This window comes from Centruroides sculpturatus, unplaced genomic scaffold (genome assembly GCF_000671375.1).
Source record: "Centruroides sculpturatus isolate CEXI.00-Female unplaced genomic scaffold, Cexi_2.0 scaffold298, whole genome shotgun sequence".
Lineage (NCBI taxonomy): Eukaryota > Metazoa > Arthropoda > Arachnida > Scorpiones > Buthidae > Centruroides > Centruroides sculpturatus.
The window spans coordinates 565,477-579,395 of NW_019384568.1; the positions used below are offsets into that span (position 1 = coordinate 565,477).

The window sequence follows — 13,919 nt, forward strand, 5'->3', positions numbered from 1 at the left end:
AAAAAAAAAAAAAAAAAAATTTGAAAATTACCGTTAATATTATATAAACTTCAATATATTGTTAGGGTCAATTATAATGTATTTGAAAGTTGTATAAACGCCCCTAGCGGGAGAATTGTTAGTTAATATGTATGTTGAGCTTGAGAGTAGATGCACCTGCACGTCGAAGAAAGTGTGTTGTATTCTTTCTCCTATGGGGAAGAAAGCGAGTAAATTGAAAGAGGACGTCCTCGAAAGGTTAGAGAATGAAACTTATTGTGAGTATCTCTCATATTTTTATACTTAATTTTTTTTTATTTAATATTAATGTAAACTTTTTATGTTAAGTCAATTGAGACGGTGCTGGAGGCCCTTCGAGGCCTTTGTTAAATTAATTTGGATAGGGCTAAAGATTTCTTGTCAAATCAATTGGGACGATGTTGAAGGCCCCTTAATAAATCAGTTGGAATGGCATTGAAGGCCCCTTGACAGATTAATTGAGATAGTGTTGAAGGCCCCATGACTAATCAATTAAGATGATATTGAAGGGCCCTTAAATCAATTGTGGCGGTATTGAAGGGTCCTTAAATCAAGTGAGATGGTGTTGGATCGCCCCTCCTCAGCAGTCTTGTGTGATGTTGGAGGGCCTGTCGGCATCCTTATAAAGGGTCCTAATAGGCCCTCCTGACTGGACATAAATAGAAAACGAAGACTTGTTTTTAACCAGATAAAAAAAAAAAAAACGTATATGAATGGTAAATTTTATTAGTTTTAATAGGGAAAAATATACCACGCTCTGTTTAAAAAATGGCCGCTGTGTGAGGTGTCCGTTATCGAAGGTTCTTATATTTTCCAGGAAAAATTAACCGCAGCAAACAAGAATTAAAATATATAAAGATAAACACGTCGGAGAGAGATGCACTCCGATTTAAAGATAAAATAGGATAAAAAAATATATATATTTATGTTGAAAAGGTTTCATAGGGAAGACTTACATAATCAACTTACAACCAACAAGACAAACACTAAAGATACATTTATGCTATACCTTTAGAAATTGTTATTTATTTGACAAATGCTTCCTGTAAAGAGAAAATTCAATATTTAAATACATAGTATATATATATATATATTATTCGTTTTCTGTGTGTATTTGTATGTAGAAAAATAAAATAAAAGTCGGTGGGGGGGAAGGAATATATTTTTTTTTCCACTTGTTGCAACAACTATCAATTGCGACAGAATAAATTAAAATGTTTTCAACTGGAAAATAAACCTGGAAGCTTAGTTTCTTTTCTTCTTTTTCTTCGAATTGTTCGATTCTTTTTGGATAAATTTAAGGCCCCCCTGTTTTTTTTTTTGTAAAGAGTGCAGTTACAGTAGAACCTTCAATTACGGTCACCTGTAAACGGCGACCAGTTTCGGGAATTATTTTTAGAACAAAAATGCATACTGTAACCTCTAAATAGCGGCTATTTTTGGGGGTTTTTTTTCAAAGAAATTGCATAGTATAACCTCCGAACAATAGGCATCTCCCCCCGTCAGTGTCCGTTGTTCGGAGGTTTGGCTTGTATAAACATAAAAAAATGCAGTTTAGGATAACGCTGTGTTTAATGCTCTTTTTAATAAAGAAAAATACATTTTAAACTAAATTTTAATAAAATATTTCTTATTTTCTTGATGGATACTTATTATTTTTTCCCTTATTACCCTGTTTTTAACTGTTAATTCATCCAGTTCTCAACTTGTTAGCGTGTTTTCTTGTAGTATAAATGGAAAAACATGGCATCTGCTCGGGTAAATCGGTTTATAAAGTGAAATTCTGCTTTAAAAAAGATCCTTCTTTATGAAAATTGTTGGAAATTCTTCTATATTTAACTCGTTTTTATTGAAATATCGAGCAAAATTCTGCGTGGTAACCACACATCATCCACAGATGACGATTGTTACAAAGTCTCGAACACGTGACCTACTTCCTCTCGCTCTTCTTTCACTTAAAATTTAATTACGAATAACTTTGGAAGATATAAATGAATTGTAACAGTATTAGTAAGCAAATGCTCCTCTGCAACTTCCTCTTCTCGCACTAATTTATCGATTTCCTATCTTTTCTAGGCTTAATTTCGCTATTTTAAGCTTCTTTCCTGCTCCGAAGTGATGTTACGGAATGATAATATCAAAATATAAGTTGAAAATATAAAGGAAAAGTTTGCAAAGTTTTCGTGTGGTCGAATGCAGATTAATTTTCTATTCAATATGAGGGAGAAGTGTTATACATCTGTCTCATGGTCACTGCATGCTGCTGGAGGAAATTCATCCTAGTGAAGAACAGTAATTTGCATAATTAAAACAGATTTGCAATAAGGTTGAACCTCTAAACTCTGGCCATTTTGGGCGAGACGTTGAAGAGGAATGAATATTTTAATCTGTAAAAACGGCCATTGTTTTTGGAGTTATCATCAGTGGCCGTTCTTCACAGGTTTGTACGATTATATGCTTTGAAGAAAAGGCCCTCTTAGTGTTCACATGGCAGAAATGGCTCAGAAAAAATACCATTTGGTACCAGTCTTATTTACAAAACTACACATAGAGATATATAAGATGTTAGTCGAGTAATCTGTCACGCAATCCAAGTCTTACATATCTGGATATGTTTAGGACACGAAGAAAGCATTTTCTACAGAAACTCTATGAGATATCCGAGCTGAAACCTTATCATTTGGCAATTCAAAAGATTGCTGTAGCCAATAATTACTGTATAGTCATAACGGTAAAGTTGTGGGCTAATCAACAAGGTATCATTTTATCAATACTACATATTGCTTGAATTTAAATCTATCATCTGTATAATATTTTTTTTAAATATAAATTTTGCTTAAATATTCTTTTCATGTTAAACGTTTATATTAACAAATGCAATTCTGAACTACTTAATCGTGCCGTCGTGGGTTCGGCCATGCCCACCCAACAGCGATCGAGTGGAGAGAAACCACCGAACACTGGTGGGTTTGCCCCTCGCCAACGGGTTTTATTCACGTTAGTAATACCCAAATAGGGGCCAATTTCCCATAAAAGATCTTTCGGAAGGCATACCCCCTCGGCAGATCGCCCATCGACTGATTTTCTTGGGTTTTCTTCACCTAAACAGGATCATCCTGGAAGATATCCCTTGTCAAATCTCACAATTGTTGTGTTGCCTTACTCCTTCAGACCAATTCAATGGGCAAAGCTCACACGGGGGTGGCCAGGTAAGGCCATAGCATTCGTGGACCACCCACGAAAAATCTCTGAGGAGTTGCTCGCCCGGATTTATCCATGGTTCCCCAGAGCGATAGGCTGATACTTTCTTTAATACGTCGTATCAGAAGTATATATATATATATATACACTTCAGACATAAGATATAGCGAATTACATTTCATTTCACGGTTCAGTTTACAACTTTATGGATTTATTAGATATAGAACTTTTGTTTTATATCTGTCAGAATTATATTAATATTACTATTACTATTGAGTACCAGCAAGGAATGAAGTTCTTGAAACATCGAAAGAATTCACCTGTCAAGCAACGTGTCACAAGATTTCATTTATTTAATAATTCTTCAGTACGAAATACTCCAAAAAAATCTAGATAAAGAAAATCATTGTGACGAAATAAATGACGTAAAAATTGTGATTTGTACTGTACATGCCTTGGATTTCGTTTACAATTTTTCGAAAAATATTTGGATTTAATCAAAATTTATTTATAAATTTGAATTTTAAATCATTAAAACTGCTTAATTAAGGTAATTTCGTCGCTTTTTCGAATGGTTTTTTTACATTAGAAAATGCGTTACGATTGAATAAATCTGGTTCGACCCGCATATGTATGATTTATTTAACTATAAAGTTCATCCCGCATCAGTTTTCAGAAAAAAAATTAATAGATTTATATAAGTAGATAGCAATAAATGTCGTATAACAATGTAGCAAGATATTATCCGTATATTGGAAGGGATAAAAGTTTGGTATATTTCTTTATTGCAAAGCGACACAAGGGCGATCTGCCGAAAGGGAGGTCTTTCATGGAAAACTGTCCTCTATTTAGGTTTGATGGAATAAGGCCATGCAACATGAGATCGATTGGAATGCCTCCGATGGAGACTGTCAATGCTAAAATTGGCCCACACGTATTTAAGTGAGAAAAACCCGAAAAACTGCNAACCAAATATTTATTACCAGCGCCATTTTTTTTTCTTATTTAAATAATTTTTACCAAAAATGAATTAATTACATTGTCGTTCCTTCGGGATTATAATGTAATTTTCTCATTTTTTGATCTAAGCAGTCACTAAGAAGGAGATAAAGCAATGGTGAGTTATCTTCTAATTTATAAATTAAGTGAGAAAAACCCGAAAAACTGCACACGGCGCGAACCTGGGACCAACTAGCAGTAATCATCGGTATTGCCATTGTTGGGTCTCATAACATCCTAGTGTATGGCATCTATATGGCAATACAGGCGTAAGTTTGCCACTTTGGAAGACACGGGATCGAATCCGGGCAGAGAACCTTAGAAATTTTTCATGGATCATCTGTCCATTAAGTGAAAACTCTTCGACATTTTACGTACGAAAAATTCCTCACCATCCCAACATGGGTGCCATTATTAACCTCTTATGCTGTCTGGCTCTGTCAAACGGTGGGTTTTTAAACCCCCAACTCTCAGCGTGCACAGCTTTAAACAGGCTTGTTTATTGGACATAAATGATACTAATATAACAGAAACTAGACTAATTTTTCTCATTCATTTTCCACTTTAATTTAAAAAGGCATTTACAGATTTTTAACTTCTTAGAAATCATACAAAAAACACCAATTATTCCTTCTTTTAAGTTGTCATAGTAACTGCAACTGCCTTTCCCTTCTTACCAAATAAATTATAATTAATTCTGCAAAAAGTTAAAAGTTAAGTAAAAAAAGAAGGTAAACTAAGGAAAAAAATATACTTTTTTACTGTTCTTAAATTAAATATATTAAGAAAAACATTGAAAAGATTAATTTTTATCCTCTTATGTAAAGTTTTTTTTTTTATCTTTCCTAAGGGAAAATATATTTAAATTGTTGACGAAATAATTGAAATAAATGTTTTCTTGTGTATTACATACTTTTTTTTTTTTTTTGGTCCTTTTATTTAATAATGGGGTGGCCCAAAAGTCGGTTTAATAGATGGAAGAGAAAGAATAAGCAGTTCTTTAATTGACTTTGGGGTTAAATTATAGGCGCAAATGTAAAAGAACTTAACAAAATGGGGTCTTCGAAATTATAATTTTCAAAAATTTAGCATGAAAAATAACAATTATACGAGCTTGAAACGTTAATGAAACTTCTTTCAGAAATCATCTCGTAACAGAAATGTTACGCTCGATAATTACTTTCGTCGCGACAGTCGATATATATTACATTAAACTGTGTATGAATTGTGTTGCGATGAGTAAAGTTTGGCTAAATTTTAATAAATTGGTAATAATATTGTCTATCAAAAATCATTTTTTTTAATTTTATATATACAGAAAAGTAATCATAAATATAATTATCACAACCGTAGGAAGAAGAGGGAGAATTCAAATCAATACTTAAATTTGAATAAATTTCATGTATTAATCTTTAATTAAAGAAGAAATTATAAAGCTAAACGATTTAATGTAAATATGATGACCTAAAAGTCAGTTAAAGTGTGGCGATTGGTCAAAAAATGAAGATTTTAAGCGTGTGGAGGGTGGGAGCACGATTTAGTTCGCCCTATTTAAAGCTTAATAACTCCTTTGTTTTTGGTCAAAAATTTCTGAAATTTTGCAGGGAAGTTTGTGTATTATGTGTATTGGTGCTATTAAATTTTGGTGGTAAAAGGTCGAAGGGGTGGCATACCCCCTCGGCAGATCGCCCATCGGCTGATTTTCTTGGGTTTTCTTCACCTAAACAGGATCATCCTGGAAGATATCCCTTGTCAAATCTCACAATTGTTGTGTTGCCTTACTCCTTCAGACCAATTCAATGGGCAAAGCTCACACGGGGGTGGCCAGGTAAGGCCATAGCATTCGTGGACCACCCACGAAAAATCTCTGAGGAGTTGCTCGCCCGGATTTATCCATGGTTCCCCAGAGCGATAGGCTGATACTTTCTTTAATACGTCGTATCAGAAGTATATATATATATATATACACTTCAGACATAAGATATAGCGAATTACATTTCATTTCACGGTTCAGTTTACAACTTTATGGATTTATTAGATATAGAACTTTTGTTTTATATCTGTCAGAATTATATTAATATTACTATTACTATTGAGTACCAGCAAGGAATGAAGTTCTTGAAACATCGAAAGAATTCACCTGTCAAGCAACGTGTCACAAGATTTCATTTATTTAATAATTCTTCAGTACGAAATACTCCAAAAAAATCTTGATAAAGAAAATCATTGTGACGAAATAAATGACGTAAAAATTGTGATTTGTACTGTACATGCCTTGGATTTCGTTTACAATTTTTCGAAAAATATTTGGATTTAATCAAAATTTATTTATAAATTTGAATTTTAAATCATTAAAACTGCTTAATTAAGGTAATTTCGTCGCTTTTTCGAATGGTTTTTTTACATTAGAAAATGCGTTACGATTGAATAAATCTGGTTCGACCCGCATATGTATGATTTATTTAACTATAAAGTTCATCCCGCATCAGTTTTCAGAAAAAAAATTAATAGATTTATATAAGTAGATAGCAATAAATGTCGTATAACAATGTAGCAAGATATTATCCGTATATTGGAAGGGATAAAAGTTTGGTATATTTCTTTATTGCAAAGCGACACAAGGGCGATCTGCCGAAAGGGAGGTCTTTCATGGAAAACTGTCCTCTATTTAGGTTTGATGGAATAAGGCCATGCAACATGAGATCGATTGGAATGCCTCCGATGGAGACTGTCAATGCTAAAATTGGCCCACACGTATTTAAGTGAGAAAAACCCGAAAAACTGCACACGGCGCGAACCTGGGACCAACTAGCAGTAATCATCGGTATTGCCATTGTTGGGTCTCATAACATCCTAGTGTATGGCATCTATATGGCAATACAGGCGTAAGTTTGCCACTTTGGAAGACACGGGATCGAATCCGGGCAGAGAACCTTAGAAATTTTTCATGGATCATCTGTCCATTAAGTGAAAACTCTTCGACATTTTACGTACGAAAAATTCCTCACCATCCCAACATGGGTGCCATTATTAACCTCTTATGCTGTCTGGCTCTGTCAAACGGTGGGTTTTTAAACACCCAACTCTCAGCGTGCACAGCTTTAAACAGGCTTGTTTATTGGACATAAATGATACTAATATAACAGAAACNTCCATAAACATTTTTTATTCATTTATAATTATTTCCTATTAGGTATAAGGGGTTTAGAAAAGACTGTCCTGATGGATTGCTAACTGAACAGGTAAATGATTAAAGTGGACGTTAATAACGTTAGTTTTATTTATTTATTTATTTAAGGTTTCCAGCATCGAATAAGGATACTCTCTTTATAGATAAATTCGAAATATTCTAGAAATAACTTATTCTAGAAATTGATTTGCATTACAGTTGTTCACCCACTTTTGAAGCTTAATAACTCCCGTGTCTTTTGACATAATTTTTTGAAATTTTCCAGTGAGATTCGTGTATTATGGGCATTAATGCAGGTAAATTTTGGTGGTTAAAGGTCGAGGGGTTGGAGAGATAAGGGGTCGTGTTGTCATAACTCAAGTGGATCGCACTTAATAAAGATTTTATACGTTATTAGCATTTACAATTTATTTATAAAACTCATCTTTATCCTGAAAATTAAGCTTTTTGCCTTTTTAATAATACGTATAATAAAAGCTCAATAGATGGAGCCATAAACAACTTTAACTTTATTTCCGGAAAAGTTACTCAACTCGTTGCTGAAAATTTTTTTTTTCTCGCTTTGGCTCGCTTTAAAAATAAAAATGAAATTTATTTTTTATTTAGAAATAAACTGTCTCATTTATTAAAATTTAATGTTTTCCATTATGATGAATTATTTTATAAATATCTGTTTACAAATAATTTGGGAGGTTCAAAGAAGTAATTATGAATTATCATCGTTATCAGTCTTTATCCCTTCTTGGGTTAGGAACCTTTAGAAGAGAGGTAAACTGTGTTAAGTAAAATACTCAAAACAGCATAATAATTAAATACAATGTTATCGGGTATATTTTTACAAAATATAGTAAAACTTTATTGTGGTTCGATAAGCTGCAAATTCAATCAATGAATAGTTAAGGTCGTTAAAAATAGTTTCTATATTACATATAAATTAATCTTAAACAATTTGGCAATGCAGGAGAAGAAAACCTAGTCATTCTTCTTCTTACAAGTCCACACCTCCTCCTTTCTTCCGTCTTCCTGCTTCTCCTCCTTTTTCTTCCTCCCTTCCTCCTGCTTCTTCTCCTTTTTCTTTCCCCGTCCTCTTACTCCTCCTTCTTCTCCAGTCCTCCTGCTCTTTCTTCTACCTCCCTTCCTCCTACAACTTTTCCTTTTTCCTCTTCCTTTTCTCCTATTCCTCCTCCTCCTCCTCTCATCCTCCTACTCTTTCTTCTACCTCCCTGCATCCTACAACTTTTCCTTTCGTCTTCCTCCGTGTTTCCTATTTCTTCCATTTTCTCCTCTATTTTCTTCTTCCTCCTCCTACCTTCTCATCTATCCAAAAACGTGCCTCTCACAGATTAACGAAAACATATGCACATATCGTTCCTCCACTTTCAGTTCTGCTTTAGTATAGAAAGACTCGCTATACGAAGAGTACAAGCGAGTTTATCTTCTCTAGTTATGTTAATTATAAAGCTTTGCGTTGTCAAACAGATGCACTGAAAATGCTATTCTATTATCCACAATTTTTCAATTATCCGGACATACTACCCAATCATTATTCCAATTACTTGTTTCTACTGTATATCGGTACAACAAAAGCTAGACTTAAACTTGCTGTGGCCCTAAGCTATAAAATATATCAATAACAAACCCTTCCCCTCCATCGTATAATGATGCACGTAAAACTGTGAGGCCTTAAGGTCATAACTTGAAGCCCTATGAGCTGAGAAATAATTAACCTAAGAAGGGAGAGATGTAATGTGGTACTTTCAATCGCAAAATTATTGATTTTGACGCGAATAAGGTTTTAGTTATTCCACTTGTCGATTATTTATTTAATGTCGAATGCAATTTTCGATATGTAAATGACCATTAACAGATTTAATTTATATTCTCAATAGAAAATCACATATTTACTTTACTTTTAAGTGCACTTTGAATGTATTTAAAGATTTAATCCTAGACTTAGGTTAATGCCCATTCTAGTTGGCAGCTTGTTTACTGTGAAATAAATTTAATTAATAAATATCGAAAATACTACTTAATAATTTTATTATTTTTTTAATTAATTAAAATTAAAATTTTATTTAATTTTATACTCGCATCGACCAGAAAACTGTCATTAAAATTTCGTAATCGAGGGACGTTTAAATGGGGAAAAAATGGTGTGTAATAAATCATTTTCGGAAAGATTCCTGTGCCCATTTTATTCTAGTGGAGTCTTTTTTTATCTGTCCAATAAATTTTTATATATTCGCTCGAGTGATTGACACGCTATTGTCGTTCGCTTCACCAATATGAAAATATGTTTTCAAATTTTGTTATGATTTTGCGTAAGTGATTTCCTTCTTCTTGACGAAAATAGAATTTGATGGGTGTTGGATCCTTAACCCTCCAATACCCATCAATGGCCGGGGGATAAAACCACCAAACACTAATCATGGATTGGAGTTTTTCGGTTTTTCTTCACTTGTCTAATACCTAAATAGGGCCAATTTCCCAATATAACGGCATCCGGAGTGGATAAAACCACTTAATACTGCGCGAACCCACGACCAAACAACGGGCTGATCACGTGGAGTTTTCCGGGTTTTTTTCACAATTGTAACACCTAAATAGGGGACAGTTTCCCTTTGAAAGTCCTTCCCCCTTCGGCAGATTGCCCACGTGTGGTCTTGCCCTATATAAATAAACCATACCTAATATAAAGGCCTCCCGGGAGTCATTCTTGTTAGTTTTTATATTATTAAATATTATAAAATGTCAAAAAGCTTACTTTTGAGAATAGAAAGGAGTTTTATAAATAAATTGTAAATGCTAATAAAAAATAAAACCCATTATAAGTTCGATCTCACTCGAGATACGACACGTGATCCCTTTTATCTCTCCACCCCGTCGACCTTTAACCGCCAAAATTTAATAGCACCAGTGTCTCCAATACACAAAACTCCATGCAAAATTTCAGAAATTTTCGACTAAAAACAAGGGAGTTATTAAGCTTCAAAGTAGGTGAACAAAAATCGTGCCTCTCCCCAAACACACATACATCCGTACATATAGAAAACACCTCTAAATATTTTTGCATTTCTCAATATTTTAAGGTCCTCCGAATCCAAAAACGTAAAAATCTTAAGGGGTCATTGTCATACTTTCTTTCTGTTATTAATAACAGAAAGGAAGTATAATACAGAGAATAGTCTCTTCTAAGGAGGTAGCTACATGATCTGTGGACAGCTTTCTCTTCAGATAACGGAACCGGAACCGGAACAGGCGGACGGATATTTATTTGAAACAACTCGATCGATGTTACATTTTCTACAAGGCGAAAAGCTGCTCCTTTTTTTTTTTGTTATTTTTGGCTCTGCTTTGGTGCAGTTATACAAGAAGAGTCCGAAGACAATACCCCTTGATATATTCTGATCCTAAGGAACCATAATTGGCTGATTTGAAGTTAAAAAATAATCGTTAAATTTTGTTCCATTAAACTTCAATTTTTCTGATTTCTCTAGTATTGCAAAAACCTTTGTAAACCGGAACAGATCGAATTTGTGTCCGCTTTATACAGGTTCCGTTCTAGACAGGTTTACTGTATAAAAGAAATTATAAACTACTAGAGATTTTTTTTCATGTCGTAAGTAAATACAAGTATATAAGATGACTTCGCCCGCGGAGGTTTTGCAAGCAAACCCCATTTATATTCACTATTTCAACAACCATAGTAATTGTTATATAACACCTACCGCTGAGAATAATGAGAATTGTTGAGAATCAAACGAACTGTTTTCAATTTGTTCAGTTTTCTGGAACGTTTACTATCGTTCTATAATCGAACCAATATGCAATAACAAATTCGAATTTAAAACGGTTCGAACATTCGGTTAAAAAATCGAAATATATAAAAATATAACAATGTCTGAAATGTTATCAATTTAATGCTTTCCCTCTCCCCCCGCTGGGGAATTTCGAAAAATCCCTTCTTAGTGTGCGTTTCCATGACGTACCCTAACTGTGTACCAAATTTCACCTCTAGGTTCAGCAGTTTGCTCTGGGCGATGATGAGTCAGTGACTCAGTCATCAGGACAAGTAATTTTATATATTTAGATAGGAATATGCATTTTCAATCTAGAGAGGCCCGAAAGTCAGTTAACTATTATTAACGACTAAATTTCCTGATTTTTTTAAACTGACTTTTGGGCCATCCCATTTGCCATTAAATATTCTCTTCTGTGAAAGATGAATTTGTTACATTAGATAAGTACGAAAGAAATTAAATATGACATCAAAAGTAAGTGTATCTATAACCAAGGCCGTAAACAAGATGTAGACTTGTAAATCACAAATGTCGATCATTTTTCCTCTTCCAAAGACAAAAATATAAGTTCCTTCCTGGTTACGTTGCTGGTTTTGGGAGTCTATCAAAGGGCCAGAGGTACCAAATGATCCATGGATTAAAAGAGATACTTTCCGGGAGGCCTTTATATGGAAAATTGGCTCCTATTTAGGTGTTACAAACGTAAAGAAAACCCGAAAAACTGCCCATTGTCGAGGCGCGAACCCTACGATCAGTTTTTAAAAACACTGAATAAAATTCTCTGATAAATTGTAAATGTATTATAAAAAATCAGAATTCAAATATTTTTAGCCAATAAACAAACAGAGACCGTTTTAATTAAATTTGAAATGGAAGTCGTTCATTCGTCGATTTCAAACTGAAGTCGTTTATTGGTCAATTTGAAATGGAAATTTTGTTTTATTAGTCGGTTTAAAATTTCAAATATGTTTCAAATTTATATCGATTTTTAAAATGTTTAAAATGAATAAATTTTTATTATTATTTTCTCTATTTATTTTTTTAGGGATTCTTAAGAATATATAAATTATTTTTTCCACAAGGCGATCCATCAAAATTTACGTCTCTCGTTTTTAAAGTATTCGATGAAAATCAGGTAGGACATATTAAATTTATACCTTTTTATAAAGTCGAAGTTATATATGTATATATTATAATAATAAATAAATATATAAAAATTTTAAGGATGGTGCCATCGAATTTGAAGAATTCATCAGAGCTCTGTCTGTCACGTCACGTGGGAATGTTGACGAGAAACTTCACTGTAATGATGTATTTTAAGTAATGTTTTATGCTAATGTATGCATAAAAACATGATTTAATTATAATATTTTGTTTTATTAGGGGCATTTAAACTTTATGATTTAGATAATGATGGATATATTACCAGAGAAGAGATGTATAACATAGTCGATGCCATTTACCAAATGCTAGTAAGGGCATTTTTATTCATATATTTAGGCTATATATATATATAAAGGGTGGCCCAAAAGACAGTTAACCGTGTTGCTGTTAAATAGATTAGAAACTTAAGTCGTATTAGATAAAGAAAAAAGGACCCCATTTTGAGCAATTCTTGTAAGACAGATTTACAGTGGTTAACTAAATTTTGGGCCTCCCTATATTTAATAATTAATTAATAAAGATTCCGAATAGATAAATTTTTAAAAAGTTTTTCGATTGGCTAATTAAAAATTTGTTAACTTTAATTGGATTAAATTTTTAAAAGCTTTGATTGGTTAATTCAATTGTTATTTTTAATTCTATTCGTTTGTTTAATAATTTAAATTTAAAAAAAAAACGTTCCATTGATTGGATCTTGTTTTTTTTTTCTTTTTTTTTTCTTAATAAAAGTGATGATTGGCTGATTTAAATTTTTAAATTGAAACAGGGTAACCAATCAGCAGAACAAGACGACGACTGCCCTCAAGAGAGAGTTGACAAAATATTTGAACAATTAGATAGCGTCAGTACAAATTTAAACTTATTTTATATGCATAAATATATAAATAAATTAATATTCCAATGGATTTTTTAGAATCAAGATAATAAAATATCTCTGGAAGAATTTATAGAAGGTTCAAAACTGGATTCGAAAATCGTTCAAGCCTTATCTTTATATTCGTCTTAACGTTATTTTTACATATACATTCACCTCCTTGGGTTTATTTTTCTTTAAGGCTGATTGTAACCTCTTTGATTACGCACGGGATCTCCGACAGATGGAGTTAAAAAAAGTAATGCTTTTTCTATGGGAGGATCCTTATCCAAATTCTCGAAAACGGAAACAGATAGATACAAACGGTTTTTTGTGTTAGAAGCGTATTTAATTATTCTATTGACGTACGGCTCAGAATTTTGGAAATCCAATTCGTTATTTTTCTGCGAATTTTCTAAGATTTTAAAAATTCATAGAAAATTCACAAATTCGAGTTTCAAAATTCTGAACCGTGTGTTTAAAGAATAATTAAGTAAAATTTTAATGCAATAAACTGTTTGTTTCTATCTTCTTCCGTTTTCGAGAAATTTTGCAAAAGGGATTTCCCCATAGAAAAAGCATTAAATTTTAACTCCATCTGTTGATGATCGCGTGCGTAATTATAGAGGTTATAATCAACCTTAATTATATTATAAAATTAAGTATATTGTATTTATTTTATACATTAAAAGGA

The 13,919-nt window shown here is 32.8% G+C and overlaps 1 protein-coding gene across 2 annotated transcripts; it reads left to right on the top strand.

The window, feature by feature from the left end:
- The first annotated feature begins 145 nt into the window (after positions 1–145).
- On the top strand, positions 146–13,524 carry LOC111624108 (frequenin-1-like). Of its 2 annotated transcripts, none has more exons than XM_023366886.1 (8): positions 146–257; positions 4,309–4,336; positions 7,412–7,460; positions 12,254–12,343; positions 12,433–12,511; positions 12,592–12,680; positions 13,139–13,213; positions 13,286–13,524. In XM_023366886.1, the coding sequence occupies exons 1-8, from the start codon at positions 194–196 to the stop codon at positions 13,376–13,378; spliced, it is 567 nt and encodes a 188-aa protein (XP_023222654.1). In that variant the 5' UTR covers positions 146–193; the 3' UTR covers positions 13,379–13,524. The 2 variants fall into 2 exon arrangements, with proteins under 2 accessions (XP_023222654.1, XP_023222655.1); XM_023366887.1 differs by having other exon boundaries at positions 148–257; positions 4,312–4,336.
- Positions 13,525–13,919: the final 395 nt, after the last annotated feature.

What these genes read in the sequence shown, in the direction of transcription:
- LOC111624108 (XM_023366886.1), top strand. Translation starts at nt 194, where the DNA reads ATGGGGAAGAAAGCGAGTAAATTGAAAGAGGACGTCCTCGAAAGGTTA. An exon ending in GTTAGAGAATGAAACTTATT is followed by an intron (nt 258 to 4,308) that starts GTGAGTATCTCT and finishes TTTTGATCTAAG; the next exon opens with CAGTCACTAAGAAGGAGATA. An exon ending in AAGTATTCGATGAAAATCAG is followed by an intron (nt 12,344 to 12,432) that starts GTAGGACATATT and finishes AAAAATTTTAAG; the next exon opens with GATGGTGCCATCGAATTTGA.